The sequence below is a fragment of the Xiphias gladius genome, chromosome 21, assembly GCF_016859285.1.
Source record: "Xiphias gladius isolate SHS-SW01 ecotype Sanya breed wild chromosome 21, ASM1685928v1, whole genome shotgun sequence".
NCBI lineage: Eukaryota > Metazoa > Chordata > Actinopteri > Istiophoriformes > Xiphiidae > Xiphias > Xiphias gladius.
Genome location: NC_053420.1, coordinates 31,182,048 through 31,208,222, shown reverse-complemented (window position 1 = coordinate 31,208,222; position 26,175 = coordinate 31,182,048). Strand labels below are relative to the sequence as shown.

Below are 26,175 nucleotides of genomic sequence, written 5' to 3'. Positions count from 1 at the left end.
ATATCTGTATACCCTTAATGTTCACAGTTTGCTGAATTGCCGCTAATAGCAGTTTCAATGAATATAGCAGAGAGTAAAGGAGAGATAGGACATCCTTGTCTGGTTCCCCAGTGTAAAGTAAAGCAATCCATATACTGGTGATGATCGTGGCCATTGGTGACATAGGTGATGTGTAAAGTGCTCTCATTCAATAAATAAATGATTCACAAAACCCACAGTTTTGTTGGTGAGGTTACAAATACGAATTTTGTAATTGACTCTGTTGAATGTTTTGTCTGCATTAAGTGAAAGAATCAAGGCATTTCATTTTTGGAGAGTTGAGAGCGTCATTTGAGACATAGAGGTGGCAAAGCTGAAGCTTTAGCTAATACAAAGCAGAACAAGTCGAGGCAAAAAAACTTAAGCATCCATGCACACACAAGGACATTAAAATTCATTTGTACTCTACATGTGAAATGAGAGATTTTCTAGTTTTGGGACATGTTTACACACACATAGACACACTAAAAACGCACAATCAAAATCTACATGAAAAATAGTGTCATTTCACCTCTGACTCTGGGACTCTGCACTGTCCCCTCTGTGTTTGTCCCACAGGTGCACCATTAGCACTCAGCACCATCCAGAGAGACTCTAGTGGAATCTCCCAGTGCTGGGAACAATGAATTAGTTGCAGCTTGTACAAATACTGTGTGAGTGTGCACTGTGTTGGGGATGGGCACAACTGAATATGAAAGTGCTTTCTGCAAGGACAAAGAAGGAGGCACAACAATGAACTTTGTGTAATTGCAAAAAGATGAAGAAAAAGATGACAATAATAGTCAAAAATAAGACAAAAAAACAAGACCCATCTTTACAATTGTTTTCGAGGAAATTCTTCATATTGTATTGTAGTGTCTGCAATATGCAATCTCCTGTCAAAAACCAGATCCTTTTTGGCCAAATCTAATTTTAAAACCAGTTATTATAAATGGTTAATTCCTTGTGAGTCTTTGAAACCATGAAAATAATCCTAAAATAAGCCCAAATGAAAACCTTCAGCAGCTGATTAGGCATTGTGTTTGCAGCTGTAATAATGATGCTTCAATCATACTGTTCATTCGTGCCTTAACAGTTCATTTGACGGTGAGGAATTTTTCAAGCTTTTGCATTTTAAGTGGCCTCTCTTAAGAAATATGAAACCTTTGAGAGGCTCTCCAGATTAATGGATTTATTCTACATTTGGCCTGACAAGACTGGGAAATGTAATTGACTCCAATACACTTTAGGGTGCCAAGATATTAGTTATAAAAATATCTGTAGTCTATAAGTGCCTTTTAATGACGGGGTTTTCTTATAGAAAATATTCTCATCTTAAGTAATGGAAGAAAGCACATGATATTTAAAGACCAGTTTTCCTAACAGTCTCATTTAGCAAATATATGCAAATTCCCTGCAGTTTCTAGAAGTAGGTTAACATTTTTATCTTTCTGTGTGCATGTTTGTGTGTGTGTGATGATAATGTGTGCCTAAGGTTGTGAACCTTAGGCTAAACTAAGATAACTCTGACCTAGCTATGTTTTGGCAAGTCTATTACGTCACTTTGTGTTCCAGCAGAAGTAAACTAAAGTATGTAAGCTAGGTCAACTAGAACTGTGAAACAACATACAGTTGAGTACACTACCACAGTGTTAGAGGAGCCAGCTAAACCAAACCTGCCAACTCGGTGTGACTACCCAGACACTGAGCACAACAATTTGTCATTTTATCCTGTGAAGATTGTCATAGAAAAAGACAACTGATTTTGAGTTTAGGATGCCTTTTGAGACCCTAATGGAAAGACTAGGATGCAAGAGTTTGCCAATTCTTACCTAGTTTGACAACATTTTGACATGCTCTGTGAAGCTTTGGATTTTATGTATTTGATGTCCCTGATCCTTTTGGTGAGCTGGTTGGTTGCACCCAAAGAACTTGAAATCCCTGTTTCAACAGTTCGTAATGTCATCAACAAGTTTCACAGTCATTAAACTGTTGAGATGCTTCCAGGATATGATGCTAAGAAGAAAGTCAGTGAGAGAAATCTGTAAAGGTTGATGTGGATTGTAGAGAAAACACCACGCATCTAAGACATCTAAAGAGCTTCAGGCTGACCTGGATCAGTCTGGAGTGGAGGTTTCTGCCCGTACCATACAACGTACACTAAACAAGGTAGGGCTCCATAGGTGAAGGCCAGGGAGGACACCACTACTGAAGAAAGGCACAAAAAGGCAAGACTGATATTTGCAAAAAGTTTCACAGATAAGCCCCATTCTTTCTGGGATAATGTTCTATGGACAGATGAAACCAAAGTAGAGTTCTTTGGGAATGCAGTGCATTTTAGGCGACAAAACTAAGCCCATAAGGAAAAGACAACCCTACCTGCAGTAAAACATGGCGGAAATAAAAATGGTTGAAAAGGAAAAGATGAACTGTTTTAAACTGGCCAGCAGTGAGTCCTGATCTAAATCTTATTGAAAACCTTTGGAGAGGGCTGAAGTCTGCCATTGCAAAAAATGACTCCTGCAAACTTAAAAGAGCTTGAACACATAGCAATGGAAGAGTGGCAGAAACTACCAGTAGACAAGTGCAAGAAGTTTCTAGATGGCTACAAGAAACGTTTAGAGGCTGTCATTGTTTCCAAAGGTTCTGCAACCGAAAAATAATCAAGGGTGCCAATAACCATGCCTGGGGTATACTTTGTGTGTGTATTATTTCCCTATTATGCAAGCTTTTTAAAAATTTTCTTTTGTTCAGTAACCTTGGACATTTTATTAAATATTCTAATTATACAGAATTGGATAATTTTCATTTATTTCTAAAGATATTCTAAATTCTGTACTTAAAATTCAGTGGTGCCAATAATTTCAATCAGAAATGTACGTTTCAAATGATAAGCCATGTTTGAGGTTGATGAATGATAAGCGAATGTTTGCCTGCAGAGTTTGCATGTCACCTTCTTTACTCTCTCAAAAATGGTGCCACAACTTGGATTTTCTGCCCGACGTATATAATTACTATACAATAACCGCCGGTACCAGCTGTGTGAATCATGTCTGTCCATGACTGACTGAGAGACTAAGTCTCGCCACTTCCCCTGGAGTGATTATTTTTTCTTACCAATCAAAACTTGGTCAACCAAGACTCTTCTCATCAACTAACGTTTGGTCGACTATTAGGTGGGAGCCCTAATAACATTAGAATATCCTCTCAAATCTTAATTTAATCCATTAGAAAAACCATAAATAATTTCAGCTTTAAAAATGACCAGAGTTGAGCTAAACCTCTATAGCAAACCATCAACAACTACTGATCATTTTATCCATTTTATCCACCATATTTGTTGCAGGGCTGCTGTATTTTTGTTGCATTAGATTGTGAAATTGTACCTAACAAATCAGTTACTCAGTGTAAATGTACCTCATATACCATTACTTCCCTTTATAGATGAACAGAACTTTTCCCCAGGCTTCCAATCACTGTCTGCTCCATATGCTGGGATGTCTTTAGCATGACTCCTTGACATCCTTGTAAGTCTCTGTCATTTCTAGTGCTGGGTAAAAATCTTTTGACACTAGTGCTGATGTGATACTTGAGTTTCATATTTGGGGAAATACAATTATACGCTTTCTTGCGGAGAGTTAGATGAGACAGCTGATGCCACTCTTATATACCATTCTCTAAAGATTCTAAATGTTCTGAAACTAAATGACAAGTTGAGGTTTTACAGAGAGGTTTTGTGGGGGACTGTTTCTTTCAATGACCTACCTGAGTCTCTGCTGGTTGCTTGGCAACCTCATGGTGACAACAAGACACCACAAAATCCCTGCTCCTGGGAAGAAATAGTCCCTCTCTTAAGGACCCCAAAGTGAGTAAGTGTATTTCCCAAATTATCAAACTATTCCTTTAAGACAAATGTGTAAGCATGTAAGACCGAGCTAGGGCTTGAAAATGTATCTGCAGTTTTCATGTGATAAACATTTGTGGGAGGACTCTGCCCACATTTGTGAACAGACTGTAAAAACAGTTGGAGATCAGTTTTGTAAAATTGGCCCCAGGTTGGTACAAACAGCTGTGTACCTACTTTTCACCGCCATGTGCGGTAATTTGTGATACGTAGCATGTGACGTTCACTGACCCTTTTTCTCCCCTACCGGTGCTCCCAGCCTTAGTGTATCACTGTGTGCTATAATGCACTGCAGGGTGTAGAGAGGGTTTCACATGAGGAGAGAAGCACTGACCTATTTCAGAGCTTTCACTGCTTTCACTCTTCTCTGCTGATCTCTATCTATGTTTCCTCCCTATCTTGATTTCTCTTTGTCTCTCTGATCTGCAAGTTAAAGCAGATTTCTCTCTTAAGGCTATTATTGGACTGTGTGGCCTCTATTGTTCCTCTCTGTTGTGTGTGTATGTGTGTGTACTGACAAGAACTCAGTAATTAACAGAGGTAGGGCGAAACCGGACATGTTTCACAACAGCTGGGCTGTAGAGATATGTGTGGATTTATGTGCGTATGTGTTTTTGCTGAGTGGGATGAGGGTGTGTCGGGATGTGTCTCCATCCATGTGTAACCATTTACTGTACCTCCCTGTACATCTGCATCCATGCATGTTGTGGGTGTGTGTATGTATGTGCGTGTGCGTGTGTGTGTGTGTGTGTGTGTGTGTGTGTGTGTGTGTGTGTGTGTGTGTGTGTGTGTGTGTGTGAATAATTGGCTCCAATTGCTATCCCATGCTGAGGTCTTAGCTCCCCAGGGGCAGATTAGCTTTTTAGTTGAATACTGTAGGATTGACATACCGCCAGATGGTTTATGCATAACGTGTTTGTGTGGTAGGTGTTTGCAGGTTTTTGGGAAAAATCTGACAACCGCCCCCAGGCCAAAAGGCTGTTGTGTTCCGTCCGTTGTGAAATCAGTCTGTTAGTTCACTGCTCATAGTTTAAAGAGATCCAGGATATTAAACAGTGTGTTTTTGGTTCATTTGTTTCAATGCTTGCTGGTACAATGTGAGCGAAAACATTTCGCATCATCGGGAAATAGCATTGTAAACGTTATCCTAATAGAATTCCATAATGCCAATATGCTTCGTGTCATTCATTATAGAGTACAGTGTTAGTAAATAGTAATACTCAAAACATTTTTTGTTGAGAAAGGTTTATTGTTTACTTCTTAATCTTTTTAATCTTTTTTTTTTCTTTTTTAAGGGAGCCTATGTAATGTTTGCTGAACAGCAGAAAGTTGGATTGGTTTATTTTATTTATTTTTTCAGAAAAAAAAATATTGTAAATGAGCCAGTTATTTTAAAAGACCATTCTTTATATTTCTGGCCAGATGTTAAAAGGACCACCCAAAAATGCCATAAAAATGGCAAATGCTAAAACTGTCCAAAACACAGTGTAGGAGTAGCACCAGTAGAGAAAAGTCACAGTCATTTGTAAGAGGAAGAATGTATTGTTTTCTTCTCCCAAAAGTTGCATAGTCTTGCTTTAATTAATAATAAGTTAATAATATGAATATATTATTTTTGGAATCATACATAAAATAACAGCTGTGGTAATTGTTACCACATTTAACATTTTGAAAGATTAAAAACATTGAAGAATATGAGTCCAGTTTTCACTCGAAAGAATTATTTTATTTATTTTATCTGTAATACAACTGTGAAATTCTTCAGTCATTTTAAATGACAAATATCAGAGTATCATCTTGATAATCACAACATGACTATATTAAATCAAGTATTCAACAGTAAATGATGAAAACTCTTTTATGGTTATTACATTTGTTCAATGATGATTTTGTTTTTGGAGAATTACATCTACCTATATTTAAAAAAAAAACTAACTCTATACTCCAATTTATTAATTTACATGGAGATGAGACCTGTGAGCCAGAATTTTGTCACTATGTTAAGATGATAATTGGTAATATAAAATTATTTGCCAGACCTATAAAGTCTCATAGTTCTATAAAAAGAACCAAATGGTTTTAAATAGAAAACATTCATTTGTAACTTCAAGTGTAAGAAATGTGAAAAATACATTGTTGCAAAGACATTGGTGAGATGACAATGATGAACTGATCCCAATAATAAATTCTCCATCACAGTTTCTGCGCAAATAATTTAAAGGGTTCTACCTTTTGCTTTGAAAGTCTCTCTTTTCCTTTAAAGCAGCCTGTGATTGGAGCCTGATCCCACTTTAAGAATCAATGCCACAGAGCTACTCCTCGGCTTTGTTTCTAGGCTGCTCTCTCTAGGGAGCCACACAGGGACTCAGCTGTGAATGTAGGCCAGAGTCGAAACACTCTCGGGCCAGAATACATATACAAAGCTACACACTCACGCTCACAAGCAAACAGTTTATACTGTATACTGTACGTTCTACTATGCTGTCTTCATCCTAACCATCTGTCTCTGTCTCTGTACTCACAGGTCCTTGGTGCGGCTGTCAGGAGAACCTTCTGGCCAATCAGGAGAGGTGAGACGCGAGGCGACCCGATCGTAGAGGGAGAGATGTTGGGGCAGGGCGGGCATGCAGCCCTGGCTCTCATGTCATTACTGCTGCTGTGGCGTGAAGCAACACCCATCGAAGTCCCACAAGACCGTAAGTTACACAGCAATCATCAGATCCGCTTTAACTCAGTATGTTTTCATTTTTAATACACAAATGCCTTTTAGTCAGAGGGCAGAAAACTTTAGAATTCATCACAAGTGAGACATGTTTTGCAAGTCCATTAGATCATTATTGTTGGCATTGTGAGCTTACAGTGAATGTACAGACAGGAAACATTGTGGAGAGAGTGTTGTGTGACATACAACAAAGGTCCCTTGCCTGACTGGAGCAGGGGACCATGACGGTGTAGTGTCCAGGGTGTCCTGGACTGCTAGACCGTCAGCATACCCTGACGTTCACAACTTGTTAGCATTTCTGCAAATTTTTTTGAACATTGGTCTTGACCTCTATTTTTACAAGGCCAAGTGGTGAATGAATCCTCGTTCTGTAGCAGCTTTTTCTGCCTGCGTAAAGTTAAGCAACTGTAATCCTTTAAAATGTGGGCTAAAAATGGTTTGATGAATCCGACACCATGTGAAATAAAGAGAATTTGCAACACAGTAAACAGTGGAGGTCCACAGAAACGACAGAAAACCCAAACCACAACCAGTATCTGTACTCTCAATTTATAAAATGTCCGTCACCTGATCATCAGCTCTGCAAATGATTGAAGTGTATATATTGTGCACATTGTATTTATTCTATCACAGTGGACATGAGCATTGACAATCTATATTTTCGACTACAGCTCTTATGTTAAACAGGGACAGCATTACCAAGAGCAGATGTGCACTAGATTTTCCTGGAAGCTCAGTTTCTTTCTTTTTAGTGGGGGTGGAGGAAGTGAAGACTGGATGGAGTGTTTGAGCTTTTTGGAAGTAATGTTTTAAAACTGAAAAGTTTTCATCCATCACCTCCTGTGTCAACCTTATCAACACCAACACTAACCAACCCGAAGCTTTGCGGTTAAGGACAGTGGAAGCCTTTAAAGGGGCATGAGGAGTACCACTCAGCATGTCTTCTGTGGCTCTGAAGAGAGCTTTGCCAACTCTGAGAAAATTACCCTGATGACATCACCATCACAAACCTCATCATCTCAGTTTGACACATACTAGGGGCTAAAAGTCAAGATATCTCGATGTCTCCTTCAACAATGTTGACAATTCTTTTTTAAATCTGTCTTTTGCAAGCCTCCAACTTTTTGCCAGGGCAATACTAAATGGCTGGAGCAACTGTTAAAGATCCGTTAAGTTTCAAATTACACATTTAGGTAAATGTGTCCTTAACCTTAGAATCCGAATCTTAACATTCCAACCTATCGGCTGTTAAATATTGTTTGCGTTGGCTCTTTTGAAAATGAACCGTAGGTAGGACCTCATTCAGAGGCTAAACATTTCTCATTTCAATTTAAAGTAAATAAAAAATAAATTTAATTTTAAACCACTTTTAAACTTCTTTTTGCACAGCAAAAAGCCAATGCACAGGTTTCAAAGCAATTTAAGCTTTTATTTTTAATAATGGAACCATAAGTGTGTTGCTGGAACTGTAGTGGTGATCACACTGGTGTCACATTTATCCATGGGAATAAACAGCTTCATATCTCTGGATAATACTGTGTCACTTTGGGTGGCTCCCTCTCTGCAAAATCAAAGATGATAGATCCTCATTGATTCATGCACATATTAATAAATGATATAGCTATATAGCCCCAACACGCACACACACACACACACACACAACACACACTTGCAACAGTCAGCTGTCAGCTGCTCTGTCCTCTGTCTCTCTGCCCCCCATGGCGCCGTCTCTCTTGCTCTGTCTTTTTATAAGCCTGACCTTTCAACCCTGGACCTATGATGCTCTATTGATCTAAAACACACACACACACACACATACACACACCCTGCCTAGCAGAGACCATTTGGAGGATACCCTTGTAACCCAGTGACCTCTCCTTGACGTATTCGCCACACAGATTCTATTCTATTCTATTCTATTCTATTCTAGTTTGGTCACTTCTATAAAGATCGACTCATAGTTCGGTAGGACACACAGACCAGTATATGGTTCACCTTTGCTGCATGATTGAATGTATGATATTACATGCAAGAATTTGACCAAACCTTAGAAATAAACACACTCAGTCAAAGCTGAAATAAATTAGAGAATCTCTTAAATGAAAACACAGAATAAACAGAGGAATTCCCCATCAGCTCAGATACCAAATTTTTGAATCTGGAGGGATGATGTCTGGAGCACAAGGTCATAACAAAAGCTTTTAGTAGCATGCTGCACCTAATATATTTTACAAACTGCATGTTTTCAGTGCTGTTGTTCCAAATGTAAGTTGCCGTACCTTATTAAAAGTTTTATTTATAATGTTCTGCTCCATATCCCATCTCTTTGTCCTGTCTGTAAAGGCAGCAGTTCTAATCTCCAAATTAGTTGATGAATCAATGATTCAATCAATCAATCAAGGTTTATTTGTATAGCACCTTTTGTACAGGTTAGTGCAATTCAAAGTCCTTTACTGATGAATGACAGAGACCGTCTTTCCATAAAAAAACCCCCTGCAGGTCACTTGTGCAGCAGCTTAGTTACATTTTATTGTTAGGTGACCACTAGTGGTTGTAGTAATTATGATTGGAGTAAGAGAGGAGGTCCATTGATGTTGTATATAGAGCGACAAAGTCTGCTTGGAGCAGGGGTCAGGGTGTACGGGTGGGTTGACAAGATATTGGATTTTGATGGACCATGAGGTGGAAGGTCCTATAATCTTAACAAAGACATTAATTTGAGCTTTCCCTAAACCTTGTTGTGCCTCAACCTAACCAACTGTGACTGTTCAGTAACGTCAACCATGACGATGACCGTACGACTGCTGCCGGTACGCACCTATTATCGTATCAGAGGGCAGAGATAAACAGCCTATATGGTTTTTTAGGTTTGAGGACTTGTTGGATTTAATAGCTGAAAATAAGACCAATAAAACAACTTGAGAGTAATGCACACAAGACATGATGAAAATATTAATAAAAGTAATATATAATACAGTGATAATAGATCAATAAAATAGATTAAAAAAATTAGACAAATAAAAAAAATAAAATGGGTGGAAATTCCCTTGCCAAAATCTTTGAAATTGATTGGAGTAACATTTTCCAAAATACTTCAGTTCAAAGTTTATTTAGGAAATGGATTTTAAATTTCTGGTCAACATTTTCAAGCATCAAAATCACAATCACAATCAGACCAAATATTTTAAAAAATTACAAGGCATTTGACTCCGGTTTCCAGGAGTTTTCAACGTACTTGCACCCAGTTCCAAGAACAATGTTAATTTATGTTTTTTAATTGCACCGTTTGGTAAAAAGTGCATATTGAGAAGACACCAGTGCTCTTTTGGTAGAGGAATAAATCTTATTTAGTTGATAATGATCCATTCCTCGGTTTTGCAATGCACATTATCACATTTTTGTGTCACAAAATTATGCTATATGACATGTTAAACCCCTAAAGACTCCTCCCCCCTTGTAGCCCTGCTAACAAAGGCACCACATTCTCCACAGCTGATCGTTTATTTCAGTAGACAGAAAGAGAAACCCCATCCCCCTCTTTTCCTTGTGTCTACTTTTCTGCTTAACAGCAAACTGCACTCTTGACCTTTATCGATGAGTGCTTTCCACACATCCCCAAAGAATACACTCACCCCCCACACACACACACACACACACACACACACTCACACACTCACACACACTCCATCTCTAAATAATAATATCTAAAGGGCACATGGTGAATACTATTTAAATGCCGTAGTATGCAATAGGTCTATGGAGTTGTAACGGACAAAACACAATCAGCCTTACTGGATATGCATGGATGTAAGCGTGCATACATGTGCACACACAGCACACGCCTTTTATCAAGGCTAACCAGTAACTGCCACACAAGCACAAGGTCTAGCTCCTGACACAGGGTAGCTTCATAATGCATGTGTGTGTTCTTGTGTGTCAGTAGGGAGGGGTTTTAAATCACAAACAGTGTGGCAGGTCCAAATTACTTCTAAATATATATGCATACACTGATCAGCCACCACATTAAAACCCGTAATTGGTTTTAATGTGCGGCTGATCAGAGTACAGGTACAGTATTCAGTACATTTACAGGGCAGAATTTGTAAGGTAGGACAAGAAATAAAGAACAAGAAATAAATGAGAGTGGTTACTAGTACTTGAATTTCAGTACAGTAAACTACTAAACAGTAAAACCAACAATTTGGTTTGGTCAGATGTTCTTTTCAAATTACAATAAAGTTGTATAATTTTTTGTTAGTGTTGCATACATCCAACTGAAAAAATGTGTCACCTTACACACTTCATTGCCAGATCCCCGTCTTTTTATTCAGGCCGTTGTTGTCGGTCAGCACAACACTTGATTTCAGATTGTGATGTAAAACAATAAAAGCCTGTCTAATCATATGGAGCATGCATTAAAGGATGACTGGGCAAATATAGACAAGGACTATTCAGTAATCATGTGTGTCCCAAATGGGACCAGAAGTCTTTTCTGACACACATTTAATCAACTCACTATACGACAGTTGCCATCTCAGACTATACTGTACTCCTCACTTAAAAATGCCCCCACAATCGTATTTCCTTTGGCATTGCTGAAAGCAAAAAACACATCTGAATGGATTGCAGAATCTGGCTGCCAAAGAAAACTGTGAGACAACCAAACCTACTGAGATGAAAAAAAATAAAGTCTAGTTAATCTCAACAATGATCTGAAATACTGTCCACATGGGAAGGAAATATAAACTCCTCTCCAGCAGTGAGCTTCACTCCATCCAGAAAGGCTGAACTCATCAACACTGGATCTTTAGTCTGTCTTGTATCTTTTATTTTGTGAGGGATGTCATGGGTTGGCCAGGTCCGTAAACACTACGTACAGTATGCAGGCCTTTGGAAACTTCATGTGCTGGCCTCCCAAACACAGCCATGCATGGGAAGCTTTAAAAGCAATTATGGTTATGCTTCCCCTCTGTTACTAATTGATTATTTTCAAAAAAAATAAACAGTGTGATGTTGTAATACAGTCTTTGATGTACAATTTAATGCATAACTTTCGTTGTCTTTCTCTGCTCTCACTGTTCATCATTTGCTGATATGGGAACTCCTTATAGGTGAGTCCTCAGTCATTGTTTCTCTGTTTCATTCTATAGATCACAGCTGTCCCTTTCATTTCTATAACAACTAACATAGACATTTTATCACATAAACTCTATACAACATAACTGTAAGCTACAACAGTGGTCCCCAACTGGTCCAGCCTCAGAGTCCAGATTTCCCTTACACATCAAGTCAAGGTCGACACAAAGACCAACATAATACCCATTCAGTTGTTTTTCCATTCATCCATTCTGAATGTAGGAATGTTAGGAGACACTGTAACCACTGTGCTGCCCCTTCAGTTTGATTTCACAAAATGAAAACTAAAATGACCTAAGCACAATTGGGGCTTAAACTCAATGAAATAGGAAACACTGCAGCAGGAGAGTGCAATCAAAGCTTAAAACTAGCATTTAGAGAAACATTAGAAACATTGCAATTGTACTTATGACTAATTCATGGCTATTAAGAGCACTAAAACTGTTTTTACAATATAACGTGAATAGGTCTAATAAAGTAAGAGCGCAATACTGCTGCAGTGCTGTAAATGATAATGAGAAGAACAGTTGTTTTCAAGTCAGGTTTCAACCCAGGCCAGTTGAATGTACTTCTCCAGGAAGACAGAGAAACGGGACCTCAACAGCAGTGCTCTAGAAATTAATTACGTTTCAAAAGAGGTGGGGGGTTTTTTGGACAAAGTTGGACAACGTGCCTGCGACCCATTCAAAATGGACCCCACCAGTTGTGAAACGCTGAGCTATAACATGATAACTTGATGAATAGGCAAAGTTCTAATATAGTGCTATAAATGTTTTTATGTCTTTAATATAATTAACAATCACATTACAATTTGTCCATCTGTCTCTTTGTCTCTCTTTGGCTTAACGTTGGACTAACAGCAAAGATCCAGCAAGACCGTAAGTGTTTCTTTTTAACATGTCACTGCTAATGTTTCTGTCCCACCTACTCGTTTTATATCTTATAGCTCATAGCTTGTAATGCTGCAGTAACACAGGCTAATCTGACTGAAAAGGACCAGACATTACACACTTCACAACTGGTATTTACAGTTTAATTCTCCTTTGCGCCACAGAGGTTAAACCCGCTCTTACAACAGATTTAGGAAACATTCTGCTGAGGACCAGATGACTGTGTGGGGCACACATTACCTCACCAGTTTGTTTTAGGCAACACACACTTTGCAATCTGTGAATTTTTGAAACATAACCTTGTATAAAATCGCCAACATTCATTAATGAATGACAGTTTCAATGATAGATTGTTTTATTATGCTCTTACGGATTGTTGGTTCTAAGAAACCGTAATTAATGTGTATATGTCAAGAATATCACAGATGCATTCATAACTCAGAGGAGGGTTAAAGAATGTCAGTCTTTGAGGATGTGCTATAAGCTGAAATGTTAGAGTATTTTCCATAGCATATCTCTCATAGCCTGGCTTTTGTCACAACCAAGCATACTATAAAAATACTCCTATGGTTGCCATAGCAACATGAGGGATATGTATAATACAGTTCTATTTCAGTTGGGGATAAGATTAGCTGGAAGAGCTTCAATTACAGAGGGAAAATGCTCTTTCATCTCTGTCCTCTCTGTTAGACTGGAATTCATTCTCACAGTCCGGACACAGAGCTTTCATTTAGAGCACAGACTTTCTCCTTTATTCTAGCATGCGGCTGGTCCACTGAAGCGCTTGTTATCTTGTGTTTTGTGTAAAGTATGTGTGGGCTCAGTGAGCTAGAAATGCAAAAGGGGCAGAGAAATGTGTTCTGTGTGCTGCGTCTTGCTGTGTTGAGGGGGTTTGGCTTAAGTGAGCAATTAAATATGTATAGTAGACTGAGCACAGCTGGGGAGTTGGAAATTATGATCTATTTATTTCTTTCATCAGGATGCAAGGCAGGTTTAGGCTAATATATAAAGCTGACTTTCCCCTTCCATTTAAACAAAAGACAAAAGCAGGATAAATCATTGGAAATGGTTTAAAGAATATCTCTGGTGATATGTTACATTTTCTTATTATTGACAAATCCCAAGAGAAGGCAAAAACCAACAATGAATGTATCTAACTAACAAGTAGTATGTGTGTAACAAAAGCCTGATATATCTTATGTCTCTGGGCCATAGAGCTCAACTGTAATCCAAAAATTATGAACAAGGCTAGATCCAAACCTAGTCTATGACTGGACCGCCCTTTATCTGTCTGCTTCTCTCCTACTGTCTGTGCTCACATATACAGTAATTTAATGCAGCTGAATTCCCAACAAAGCTGTTCTCATTTACTGTACATGTTTTCTGTGTCTGTTGTCAGACAATGGAACAAGTATGAAAAACCGACTGAAACGTGGCCCATTAAGGCTACATGTTAACCAGCAGTCACTGTCAAGCCATTTCCAAGCTGCTGCTCTGTAATGCTAAAATCCTGATTTTAAAATCACCAGTCACAGATGTTAAAGACAACACCTGTGCTGTGATTTCAGCTTTATTTACCTGTAAAATGATCAATCAGAGAGAAAGTTAGAAGCTCATTCATGTCTGTGTCAGCTGCCATGTGGTGGATTGAATGAGATGCATAGAGAGGTGTGCCTGCAGAGGGAAAGCCTGGCCTTGTTCTCATGGGGCAACACTGGTGACTCTCTTCTATGGAAAATAGCCAAGGTTTGTCCAAAAAGTCGAATTGTTGCTAGTTGCTTTGGTGAAGAAAGGTCGCTAAAGGGTCTGAAAACTTGGTTAATCTAGTGACGAAGTCACTAAGTTGGCAAAACTGCCTGTAAACGCCCCTGATGACGTAATAGAAACTGTCTGTGCCAATTCATTTTGAAAGAGCAATGACCAATGCTGTAACTTTATCACTCAGTCAGTCAGTCAGTCACTCAGTCACTCATTCAGTCAATCACGGACATTCGCGCTTATAGGGCTGGCCCTGTTGCGGTCCAGCCAAAAACACATCCGTGAGCCACACTGTTGCACTGGGTGACATGTTCCTTCTTTATCATGAAGACACACACACTGTAGTTTATTTTGACTTAATCCCGCACACACCATCCTGCTGCCCCAAATACACACTAGAGAATTAAATGTGGATTAATCCACTGCTGAAAAGAAAATAGTCCCTAAAAAATGCACTATTTCCTCCTGTTTGAGTAAAATTTTGACCAGCTATTGTTTTTACTGGGGCTTATACAAAATGTTACTTTATAAACACACACACATATATATAAATGAGTGGAGAAACAGTGATAATAATAGTTTGGGTCCACATGTCCCCTTAGAGGGAAGGGTCACTGCAAATCAGTACAAAGTTGTTCTGAGTGATCACCTTTATCCTGTGATGAAGCATTTCCATCCTGATGGGAGGGGTCTCTTCCAGGATGTCAATGCCCCAGACCACAGGGCAGGAGGGGTCACTGAATGGTTCGATGAGTATGAAAATAATGTGACTCATATGCTGTGGCCTTCACAGTCACCACATCTCAACCCAATCTAACATCATCACATGAGAGATTCTGGAATATCATGTTTGACAGTGCTCTCCACATCCTCAAAACACCAAATGAGGGAATATTTTTTGGAAGAATGGTGTCCATTCCTCCAGTAGTTCCAAAGACTTGGAGAATCAATACCAAGGCACACTGAAGCTGTTCTGGAGCCTCATGGTGGCCCAACACCTTACTAAGAAACTTTTTGTTGGTTTTATATATATATATATATATATATATATATATATATATATATATATATATATATATATATGGGTTTTTCTTTTAATTTGTCAGATGGGTGACAACTTAAGAGGTCAAAGGTTATGGTCACTGTGACTTCACAAATCACTTTTTTGACCATAACTCAAGAATTCACATGCTAATTGTGACAAAATACACTTAATACCTTTTATTAAATTCCTCAAAGTCTTCACTTTATATATTAATTGAATCTGGACAGACATGGATGTAAACTGTAACTTGACTGGTTGTCAGAGGCATAGAACCACAAGGCGGTTAATCTAGTTCTCGCTTCTAAATGAGTCGGACTTGTATTTGTATTACTGTACTTGTTGTGTTGTGTTCTTGCCCTGTTGAAAGTGATCTATTTGTCATCATGTTCTTAGATCTCAGTGAATACTTTGCTGAGTAAGATCAGTATTTAATACTGTTGACAAGACGTACTGTAGGACCTACTGTACTGTTCAAAGCTTGGCAGCTTAAAATAAGGTGATCTGTGAGTGTGAAGAGGTTCCTTACGACCAATTGCTGACCAAATGTATCCTAATTGTTGACAACCAGTTTAGCTTAGGGAACATCCACTTGAACACTTGATTTGATGACCAGTGGCATCCCTCTTCCCTTCTAACACAGAAACTGATCTTTAGGAAATCTTCATATAAATCACTGTATTGAGCTATTGAAAATCCATGTTGTCTAGAGTACTGAAAAGGCATGCAAAGCAGCACTGTGTTTGTGTTCATTATCTGTACACAGCCTCATTTCTGTAACCTTCTCTTTGTCTCCCCCCTCCTCCCACAGTGAAGCAGCCCCCCACTATAGTCAAACAGTCAGTGAAGGACTACATTGTCGACCCCAGAGATAACATCATCATTGAATGTGAGGCCAAGGGCAACCCGGTGCCAACGTAAGCAGTCCACATGCGCGCGCACACACACACACACACACACACACACACACACACACACACACACACACACACACACACACACACACACACATACAGACACACACTTGTACTTCTATCTTTCATTGACATAATGCATTCCCTAACCCCTTACGCTAACCGTCACAAATAAATGCTACCCCAACCCCTACCCCAACCCTAACCTAAACCTAACCTGTACCCTAAAACCAAGTCTCAAGTCTCAAACAGCCCCTTAAAGCTGTGATGAAATAAAATATCCTGACTTTCCCTGACTTTTCTCCAATTTGTCCTCATCAAGATAGAAATACAAGCAGTACTCACAATGCACTTATCTGTCCTTTGCTCAATACTTTGAGTTTAAGGAATAGATCCATTTCAGGGAAAAAATGAAATGACAAATTATCCAGAGTAAAGGGAACTTGGATAATTATAACCAAAAAAAAAAGTAAGAAAAATAATTATCATAACTAATTTGTGTAAATCAACCCTTTGAAGTCAAAATTGATGCTGACATATCCTGACTTTTAAACTCCAATATGGTTGAAGCTCTAATGTATTGGATACTACATTTCTTTGTAATGCTACTTGAAAGCATCTTTTTGACTACACCTGCCTGGGAAATGCACAACTTTTAAACAACATGCCTTTAATTTGTAACACAGGCTTTCTACTAAAAATTGCAGTCTCCAAACCGACACTGAGATAACCCTAACGACATCATCAGGGTTATTTTCACAGACATGACAAAGCTACTTTAGAGTAACAGAAAACATTTTATGACTGTTTTCGCAGACTGAGTTGTACTCCTTATGATGATTAAACTGACCTTGTGTACATTTTGTGCCGTGCACCTTTAATGGAAATTAAATGACAATAGTTGAGTGGCTGAGGTGAACAAAATAGAAAACAAAATAGCTTGACACTTAATGAGAGTCTGAAAAATCCTGCAGATCATTCAAAAAACAGCCTTAAAACTCACAGTAAGACTGGTGTGACTACTTGACAAACTGACAGGATGCAGATTGTCTTAGCTCAATCAGATGCAGCTGGACTGTAATCAGAGAAATGTAGCACAGCTGAGGGCAAAGATTCATGTAATGCAGATCGGGGGTCTCTCATGACACATTTTTCTACACGCCTCTTCTCCTCCTTCCCACAGTCTATCATTCATTCTTTTCACTAAAGCCCATTGCATTTCTCTGTTTTATTTCTCTCCTCTGCTGCCTTTTGTCACCCTGGTCTGTCAGTCCTTGGTGTCCCTTGCCATCCCCTCTCTATCTCCATCCACCCCTGTCTCTCTGTGGCAGTGAGAGTTATGAGGAGTGACATTGCCACTCAGATGTGCTCTCCTGCCACTCTACCCTCCTCTGTCTGTCTTTCTCACACACACAATAACACATTTTTATCTTAGCCCCCCTTCCTTTTTTAGTAACCCCCTTCCCCTTCAGATGAATGGTGTCTTGCCCAAAGCTCCTGTGCTGCCCTCTAACAAACCTGTAAACTCAGTGTGACACCTGTCTGCCTGCCCTCTACAGCCTCAGTCTGACAAGTGGTCTGCTGTGCTTTTTACCGCTCTCTCTCTCTCTGTTACCCTCTATATTGCCCTTCCATTACACAGGCAAGGCAGGCCTGTTTTATTTATTTATATAGCACATTGCAAACACAGTGTTTTACATAGGCATTAGAAAAGATAAGAAAAGCATTAAAATTACATTAAAGAACAATAAGCAATAAAAACCAGAAGAAAATAAGTTGAGACAGTATAAAAGTAGATTTTTAAGAAATAGATAATATGAAATACATCAGATTAAAATAAAATATAGATAGACAAAGGTAACAGTAGACCAGAAATAAAGTTATAGCACAATTACAGTGCAGTAATAAGTTGTGACTTGCCCAAATGCAACAAAGGAAATAAAGGTTTAGTAGAGAAACCAATCAATCAAAGACACAGGAAGAACAGCAGAGATTTTGATTTAGATATGAAAGTAGCTAAGAGTTGGGGCACATATAAGATCACCAAGAAGTTGGTACCATCTGTGTGGAGCAGTAGCTGAAAGCAGCTTCGCCATGGTTGGTTCTGACTTTGAGGTTCTACCAGCTGTCTGCTTCCTAAAGATCTTAGAGCCGTACTGGGTTTCTCTTATTCAAGATTATAAATGTGTTTTGGCCCCATATTACTGAGTGATAAACTATAAACTAGAAGTATCGACTTTGCAGGTTACTGGTAGCCAGTGTAAATATTTAATAACAGAAGTAATGTGCCCAGTTCTCCTGGTCTCTCTGGTAGCAGCGTTCTGTATGAGCTGATCTTTTTGGGAAGACCAGAAACAAGACAGTTTGCTAAATCTTCTGCATCTTCTGCAAATTTCAGGAGTTTAATAGACAGTTCTCCTGAGGTGCAGTTGTTAGTGTAAAGTGAGAAGAGCAGAGGGGAGAGCATACATCCCTGGGGGTATCCAGTGGTGACTGGGAGCTGGGGACTTCTCACAGCTCCAGAGATCTGTTGAAGATCTGAGTGAAGATGGGGGCCAGACAGGAGGTTGACACGCCGTCTGGGCCTGGAGCCATCCTGAACCTCTGTCTCTGAAAGAGCCAACACACATCCTCTTTGCAGATCCTGAGTGCAGGTGGGGGGGTCAGTGGGGAGGGGTGAGATAATTGCAGGAGGTGCCGTTGGTCGTGTCTGAGATGAAGCGGGTCAGGGTTGTGAATGCTGGTTTATCAAACCTAGAGTAAAACACATTCAGATCAGATAAGACACAGTGATTTCCTACTTGGGATTTTTGTCTGTATAGCTCTGGAATCAGGCTGAGCAATAGCTTTTATTCTTTCCTTCTTGTTGGTAAATACGATGATTTCTGTCTTTATTTGATTGAAGGTAAATTAATTGCATCCAGCTATTTAGCAATGCAAGAGTGAGTCTAAAGACCATAGTCACTTGGTGAAAGAGCTAAGTAAACATTATTGTAACATTCTTGTCATGTATGATTTGGCCTAGAGGGAGCATGTACAGGTTGAATAACAGCAGCCAAGAAACACACTCTGGGGGACTCCACGTGTCATGGTGATCCACTCAGAGTTATGATCACCAATGGCTACAACATAGCCCCTGTTTGTGGTTATTCCCGGAATACAATTGCCCTGTAAAACCTGTAAATCCTGTGCTTTGTTTTCTCTCTTTTCTCTTTCCTAAAGACTAAAAGGTCATGGTTAACACCTGAAACCCTCACAATAAAGCTGTAGTGTATGTGAAGGATTCTGCTTTTTAATTGCTTTTGTCCAGCTTTTGCCTAGAAATATATCCTGTAAAACCCGCTAAAAGGTTTTTTGATTTTTTTGTTTTAATGTATTTGCTCATTTAGTTTGGTGATGGTACAGGCATGTAACACAAAATAGACAAAATGCAATCATACAGTGAACACAGAATATGTTATCAACATCACTGTCTCAGGTCTTAACAATATTGAAATGGCAAAAAAAAAAAAGGCCCACACCCACCTACCTCTTATGGCCTATACTTAGACTCCTTGGCTGCAGAAGTGAAAGAATAAATAAGTAAACAATGAAAATGAGAAAGTAAAAAAACCCCACATTATTGTTATTACACATTCACGTTCAATTATTAGCGTGTGATAAGGGAGTTTTTTGGAACTACTAAACCTACTAAAAGTTAAAATATATCTCTTCAAATGCAGTCTCAAGTAGGGTTGGGCTGGTGTTAACATTTTGGTTTGATATTAAGCCAAACACTGGGCTGAAACCAGCACCGCACTTGACTCAGCAGATGCTCCCGAGTTGAACATAATGAGACTGAGAGAGCCCATGAATTTTTGAAACGGAGGAGCACTGGCATGACGTAACTTGAAGGTCCTTTTGCTGCAGCCTGCAATATTTACTGGCACTGCTCATTTCAAGTTACGTCATGCTGTTGCTACTCTGCATCGAGAGGAGCCAGTTGAGGTGGTTCAGGTATCTGTGCAGGATGCCTCCAGGACACCTCCGCCTCCTAGGTGAAGTGTTTCGGGCATGCCCAACTGGGGGAGATCCAGGGGCAGACCCAGGACAAGCTGGAGACATTATGTCTCTCGGCTTACTTGGGAACACCTTGGAATCCCCCTGAAAGATCTGGAGGAGGTGGCGGGCGAGAGGGACGTTTGGGCAGCCTTGCTTGGACTGCTGCCCCTGCGACCTGGATGGATGGCAAATGATAGTGTACCACATTAAATTGACACATCTTATGATATTTTATGTGCAGTGGTGGCAATTATTCATGAAATCATAGAGAAATAGGCTTAAAATAGAAATTTTCGTCCCCTTGTGTGCAGCTCACCAGCTGCCCAAAATACATATAATGGTAAGATTCTTTTGCATGTAGTGATCCCAGAGTGACAAGTCGTGGTTTTATTTCTTACAACAGCCATTCAACTTAACTGTTCTTCTTCTAAACATCAAAATATTAAATAAAATAAGACTTCGGCCAAGTTTTCGTTGAAACCTAAGTCTGCCATGTCTCCTCCTGTCGTCACCCCAAAAAGCTCATGAACTTTGTAGTAAACATACACTGTGTGCATCTTCTCGCCTCTACTGAAATTTGATCTCCTTCATGTTGCCGGCCTCAGCTCAGGGTGAATTGCGCACGGCTCATCAAACACTAGTAGCTCTGTTAGTCCGTTTATAAATAAACATAATATTAAGTTAAACATGTTGTCATATTGCTTATTACTAATGCAATAAGATGGGGGCTGTGACGCTGTTGGCACAGGTTGCTGATGTTGGCTACTTTTTAATTTGCCAGAACCTGTCATAATGACAAATGCCTGTTCAGCCGGTTTAAGCTCCTGCTCTGGGCCAAGCCGGACCAGCAAAACTGGAAATGGACCCAACTCTAGTCTAGAGATCTCAGTTTAGTCTCAAATATATTTTCTTCTATCATCTTGGACTTCAACACATTTAACATAACTTGGCATTAATATGCAATTTTGTATTGGGATATCCCATCTGGATAATAAAACAACCTATTAATATCAAGCGTAAATGCAAAGGCTCATAGATGGGATGTCATTATCCAGTAAATAGAGTTGTAGTCTTTCCTGGATGCTCTCATAACAGAACGGAGAGGCTGCTCTGCTGTCAATCAGCTGACACTAACCTGTCAAATTTGAAACTTGTATGAATTGTTCTGAGGGACTGAAGTTAGATCTATCTCTCACTATGAACAACAGAAATACAGCAGTATTAGGAATGGAAGCTTGACTGGACACTGTTGTGTAAAATCACTGGGAGGAAAACCACAAACCTGAAGAGACACCTTAAGGTGCACGACACAGGAACTCAGCTGACCTAACGTTGAGGTGTTCAATATCGTCACTTTACTTTTAAAGCCATATGAAGCCAACTACTAAAGGCAGCGGTGTAACATTATCTATTATCATTTCATAACAACGGCTGCATTTAGTCTCGTTGAAAGTCAGTAGCCCAGTCAGCTACGATGGCACACCTTTTGTTTGGTTTGGTGTATTAAACATTAAACGATTCTGAATGGGTCCGTGAAGGCTAAATGTGGTCTATTTGAGACCTCTGCTGATTTATAAAATGCTCAGCATATAATGTAGGGGATTGTTTTGGGCTAGAACAAAGTCTGTTAGGCAGTAGTTAGCTGTCTAGTACTGAGCTTGATTTGACACAAAATCACCAAAATCCATGTGAAAACAACAGAAAACATTTTAGGTTTTTATTAAATGGTGTTTGTCATGTGATTACAAGCAAAAAAAGAGTTTAGAAGTTTGTTAATTTATCATAAACAAATTCTGAAGAGTACAAATGTGGTATGTTAATTAAAATTTTTTCTACCAAACCAATTGGAGTAGGGGGTAACTGAAGAATGTGATCAATCCAGATGTCCATGTTTTCAGTGTCAGTGAAACTGATCAGTTCAACTCTGCCACAGCCGTAATGGAGCCATTACTAGAGCATAAATCGGCTGGTGGATTAGTTTATACCTTCAGTTTCTATTTCCTTCTTTTTTATATGTCTCTCCCTCTCACCTTTCCCATTTGCATCACATTTTTTCCCTCCCTCCTCTTTCTCCTTTTTTGTTCTTTTCTCCACACACAAGAATGTATGCACACGCAACAGCACACTCAAAACCTGCTGTAAACTCAATCACATGTACATGCATATACTTCATCTGCATCGAAACATTCACGTAATTCACACTCAGGAGCAGGACTTCACACAGACACACACACACACACACACACACACACACACACACACACACACACACACACACACACACACACACACACACACACACACACACACACGGGGTCTCCAGTGGTTACATCAGTGGGGGTATGACCAGCTCAGGACAGTGGTACATTGTTTATTTGGAGACAGAATGGCTTTATGTAAGACACATACACATGCACGCTCACCCAGATTCTTCTACCCACACACACACACACACACACACATACACACACAGACACACACAGACACACACACACACACACACACACATATGCACGCTTACAAAACATCACAATAAGGCACTCATGGCCACTCTCATGCACACATACTGGCTCTTCCCTTCCCAGGACAGGCATTGTGCTGGGAAGCACTCAGATGACTATTCATGCTCATGAAAACGTTCAGCAAAAAGGATCGTTCACTTATTCACTTGCAATCAGCCTCTCACTACGCAACACCCACCACAACAACGCTCTGGTCTCCAGTGCTTCAATAGTGGCCCATTGCTCAAGCTCAGTGCTGTGCTGCACCTCAAACACTCCCAAATCAACTGTAACTTGCCTAAAAATGTAAGGAGGGATCTTTTGTAAATCCACCCTCCACACTAAAAATAGAGGCAGGTTATGTAAGCATATTCGGTGTTCTTCACTAATCAGGGAGCCCTCTGGAAGCAGCACATGGAACAGGATTAAGCTACAGCCCTAATACATACAGAGCATGTGGTGTGACAGTTTTTTGAGATGCTGTCATATGCCAGTTGAGTAATATAAGATAGCAACCACATGACAAGCAAAGGAGTTTCACATTTTACAGTTGCTGAAACAATTAAGAGTCCGTGTTAATGTGGTGACAGCCCAGTGGCCATTCCCTCATGCCAAGATAACGTTTGCCATGCTTCTCTTACTTTCATTGTCTACTCTTAAACAATCCTGCTGGTGTTTTTTCTTATGTATAAGCCCATCAACACAGATCCAGATATAGTTTGTACTATTGCTGACTGTTTTGAAGCATGCAACAGGTTTTCAGACTCATTTTCTACTTCGCAAGCCACTGCTTTTTGTTTGATTTTTTAAGAAAGTCACCCTGCAGCGATTGGACATTTGCTGAGAAAGATACTGCAAAGTCTCAAATGTACGAACAAATAAAGCCTGGTTGCCTAGAAAGAAGAGGAGTGATGGAATTACTTGTATTCTAACGGCTCACAATTTCAAGATGATGTACATTTCCACAGCATTATTCCATCAGTACAACAGAGTCATGTCACAATCACCACTCTGCCACGGAGTTTCTCTTTTAATTACAAAGACTCTTTTCATTCACTAATTTATTCCAGTCACTTGTGCTCTGCTTTTTTTCAAGTGTTGTTACTTTACCGTCAGTAAGACATTTCCTGCAGATATTTCAAATTAAAATCTTTCCAGGAATGGGAAGAATTTAGCTGCTGGGAGGGTTTTAATGTGAAATAACTGAACATAAATTGCTGAGTTTCATTGACGGTAGCTTAGCAGTGCTTGAAAAAAGGCAAAATGGAAGCAACGGGAGATCATTAGTGAATGAGAACTATGTTCCTGGAGAAAGAAGAGAAGCCTGGAACTGTCAAGGTTTGGTTTGTTCTAAACCCAAAGGCAGACACAAAGGCAGGCTGAAGTAGTCAGGTTGCTTTTAATAACAGATAATAGGGTAACAGGTGACTGGTGAGCAATCAGGTGAGCAGGTAGATACAGGCGACGGGATTCCACAATGCAGGAAGCAGACATACAGGGAAAGACTGAAACAGAAACTGATGAACTGTCAAGGAACAAAGGAAGCAAACTGGTAAATATAGTCCAAGGCTGATTATTGAATGAGGTGCAGATGGGGAGAGACCAGGTGACTGCAGGGCTGATTGGGGAAGTGGGACATCTGGTGGAAAACTAGGGGAAGGCAGGTCTGGGGAGATGAACAGTCATCAGAGGGTGGAGACAACGGGCAAGGAGAACAGAAGAGTGGTGAGAATGGAGTATGCCCGAACTCTGGCATCATGTAAATATGGAGAAGTTTTGAGTTTGCGTTTAACAGCACAAAGCATCAACAGCAAATTAAATCAGGAGAAGGTCAGGAAGCAGGAAGAATGTATAAGTAGGACGGACTTGTTATAATGGTAACTCTCTGTCTCTTTGTTTTGTGGCTAAGGTTCTCATGGCGAAGGAACGGGAAGTTTTTCAACATTGGGAAAGATCCCAGGGTGACGATGCGAAAACGCTCAGGAACCCTGGAGATCGGTTTCCGTAGTGGAGGACGACCAGAGGACTACGAAGGAGAGTACCAGTGTTTTGCCAGCAATGACTTTGGAGTAGCTCTGTCCAACAGAATCCTGCTCCGAGTCTCAAGTAAGAACATACAGACACATTACGAGACAGCATTTCTGCACATATTCAAATGTCATCATAAGCCACAAAGAAATTGGTCTGAGCGTATTATGACTTCTTACACTAGAAGAGACAGACAGACAGAAGAAAAAAAAAAACCCCAGCAAATTCTAATGAAATTTCAACATATCTATATAAATATAAGGGTTTGTTGCGAAAAATTTTAAACATTACTAGTTCTACAGTGCTGACGACAACTGCATGTGGCAGAAATACTTTACATTTTGTCGATATGACCAATCAGCTGTAAAGAACAATAATGACTAAATCAATACTAAATCAATACTGATCAGCTCATGAGAGCTTTTTTTTTGGCATTTTGTCAAATGGGCAAACTCTTCCTTCACCTGTGTCTGACTAAAATTCTTGTCATATGTCATTTCCCTATTTCTTTCTCTCTTTCCTGCTTCTCTTCCTCTTTTCCTTCCCTCCTACTTGCCTCCCTCTCTCCATTCTCCAGAGGCTCCTCTGTGGCCTAAGGAGGTGCTGGAGCCAATGGTGGTGACTGAAGGCTCCCCGCTGGTTCTACCATGCAACCCCCCACCAGGTCTTCCTCCTCCCTTGACCTTCTGGATGAACAGTGGTGAGCACCAGTTACACACACAGTGTATTTCTCCTTCTTAATGGAGTGTGTTTTATCCATGTGTCCTGCTGACTTTTGGTGTATTAGCGGTGTCAGCCATTATCGGGGGCAGTTTTATAGCTTAAGGTGAACAGAGACATTTGAACAATATTTTTATGGTGGTGCAGCAGTGGGTAACAATGTGTACTGGTTTTTACACCAAGAGGTTTTTGCATTCCATATACCTCAAAAACAACTTTGTTTAAAGGAATTTTGCCTCTTATAACTGGGCATCTAATTAGCTCGGAGCCAGACTGCATCATTCTTGATGATATGGTTATGGTTGTTGAGTTTTAACACAACCACCTCAAGTCAATCGGCTTGAGGTGGTCCAAACAGTCCGGGGGCTGCAAAGTGCATTTTATTTGTCTTTAGACCCTTTACATTGTAATTGGCCAGAAGTCCTTTGGATCATCTGGAGACAGCCTTTCTTTTCCTCTGTTCATCGTAGATTGTCTCCAGGGACGTCTAAATGTAATGCT

At 39.8% G+C, this 26,175-nt stretch overlaps 1 protein-coding gene across 5 annotated transcripts in view; it reads left to right on the top strand.

The window, feature by feature from the left end:
• nfasca (neurofascin homolog (chicken) a) overlaps positions 1-26,175 on the top strand; it is a 103,858-nt gene that overhangs the window by 26,109 nt on the left and 51,574 nt on the right. For all 5 annotated transcript variants that reach the window (XM_040115840.1, XM_040115839.1, XM_040115837.1 and 2 more), the window contains exons 3-7: positions 6,447-6,618; positions 12,641-12,658; positions 16,282-16,387; positions 24,836-25,032; positions 25,532-25,654. In XM_040115840.1, coding sequence (XP_039971774.1) covers positions 6,528-6,618; positions 12,641-12,658; positions 16,282-16,387; positions 24,836-25,032; positions 25,532-25,654 — 535 coding nt within the window. In that variant the 5' untranslated portion in view covers positions 6,447-6,527. The remainder of the gene's footprint in view (positions 1-6,446; positions 6,619-12,640; positions 12,659-16,281; positions 16,388-24,835; positions 25,033-25,531; positions 25,655-26,175) is intronic.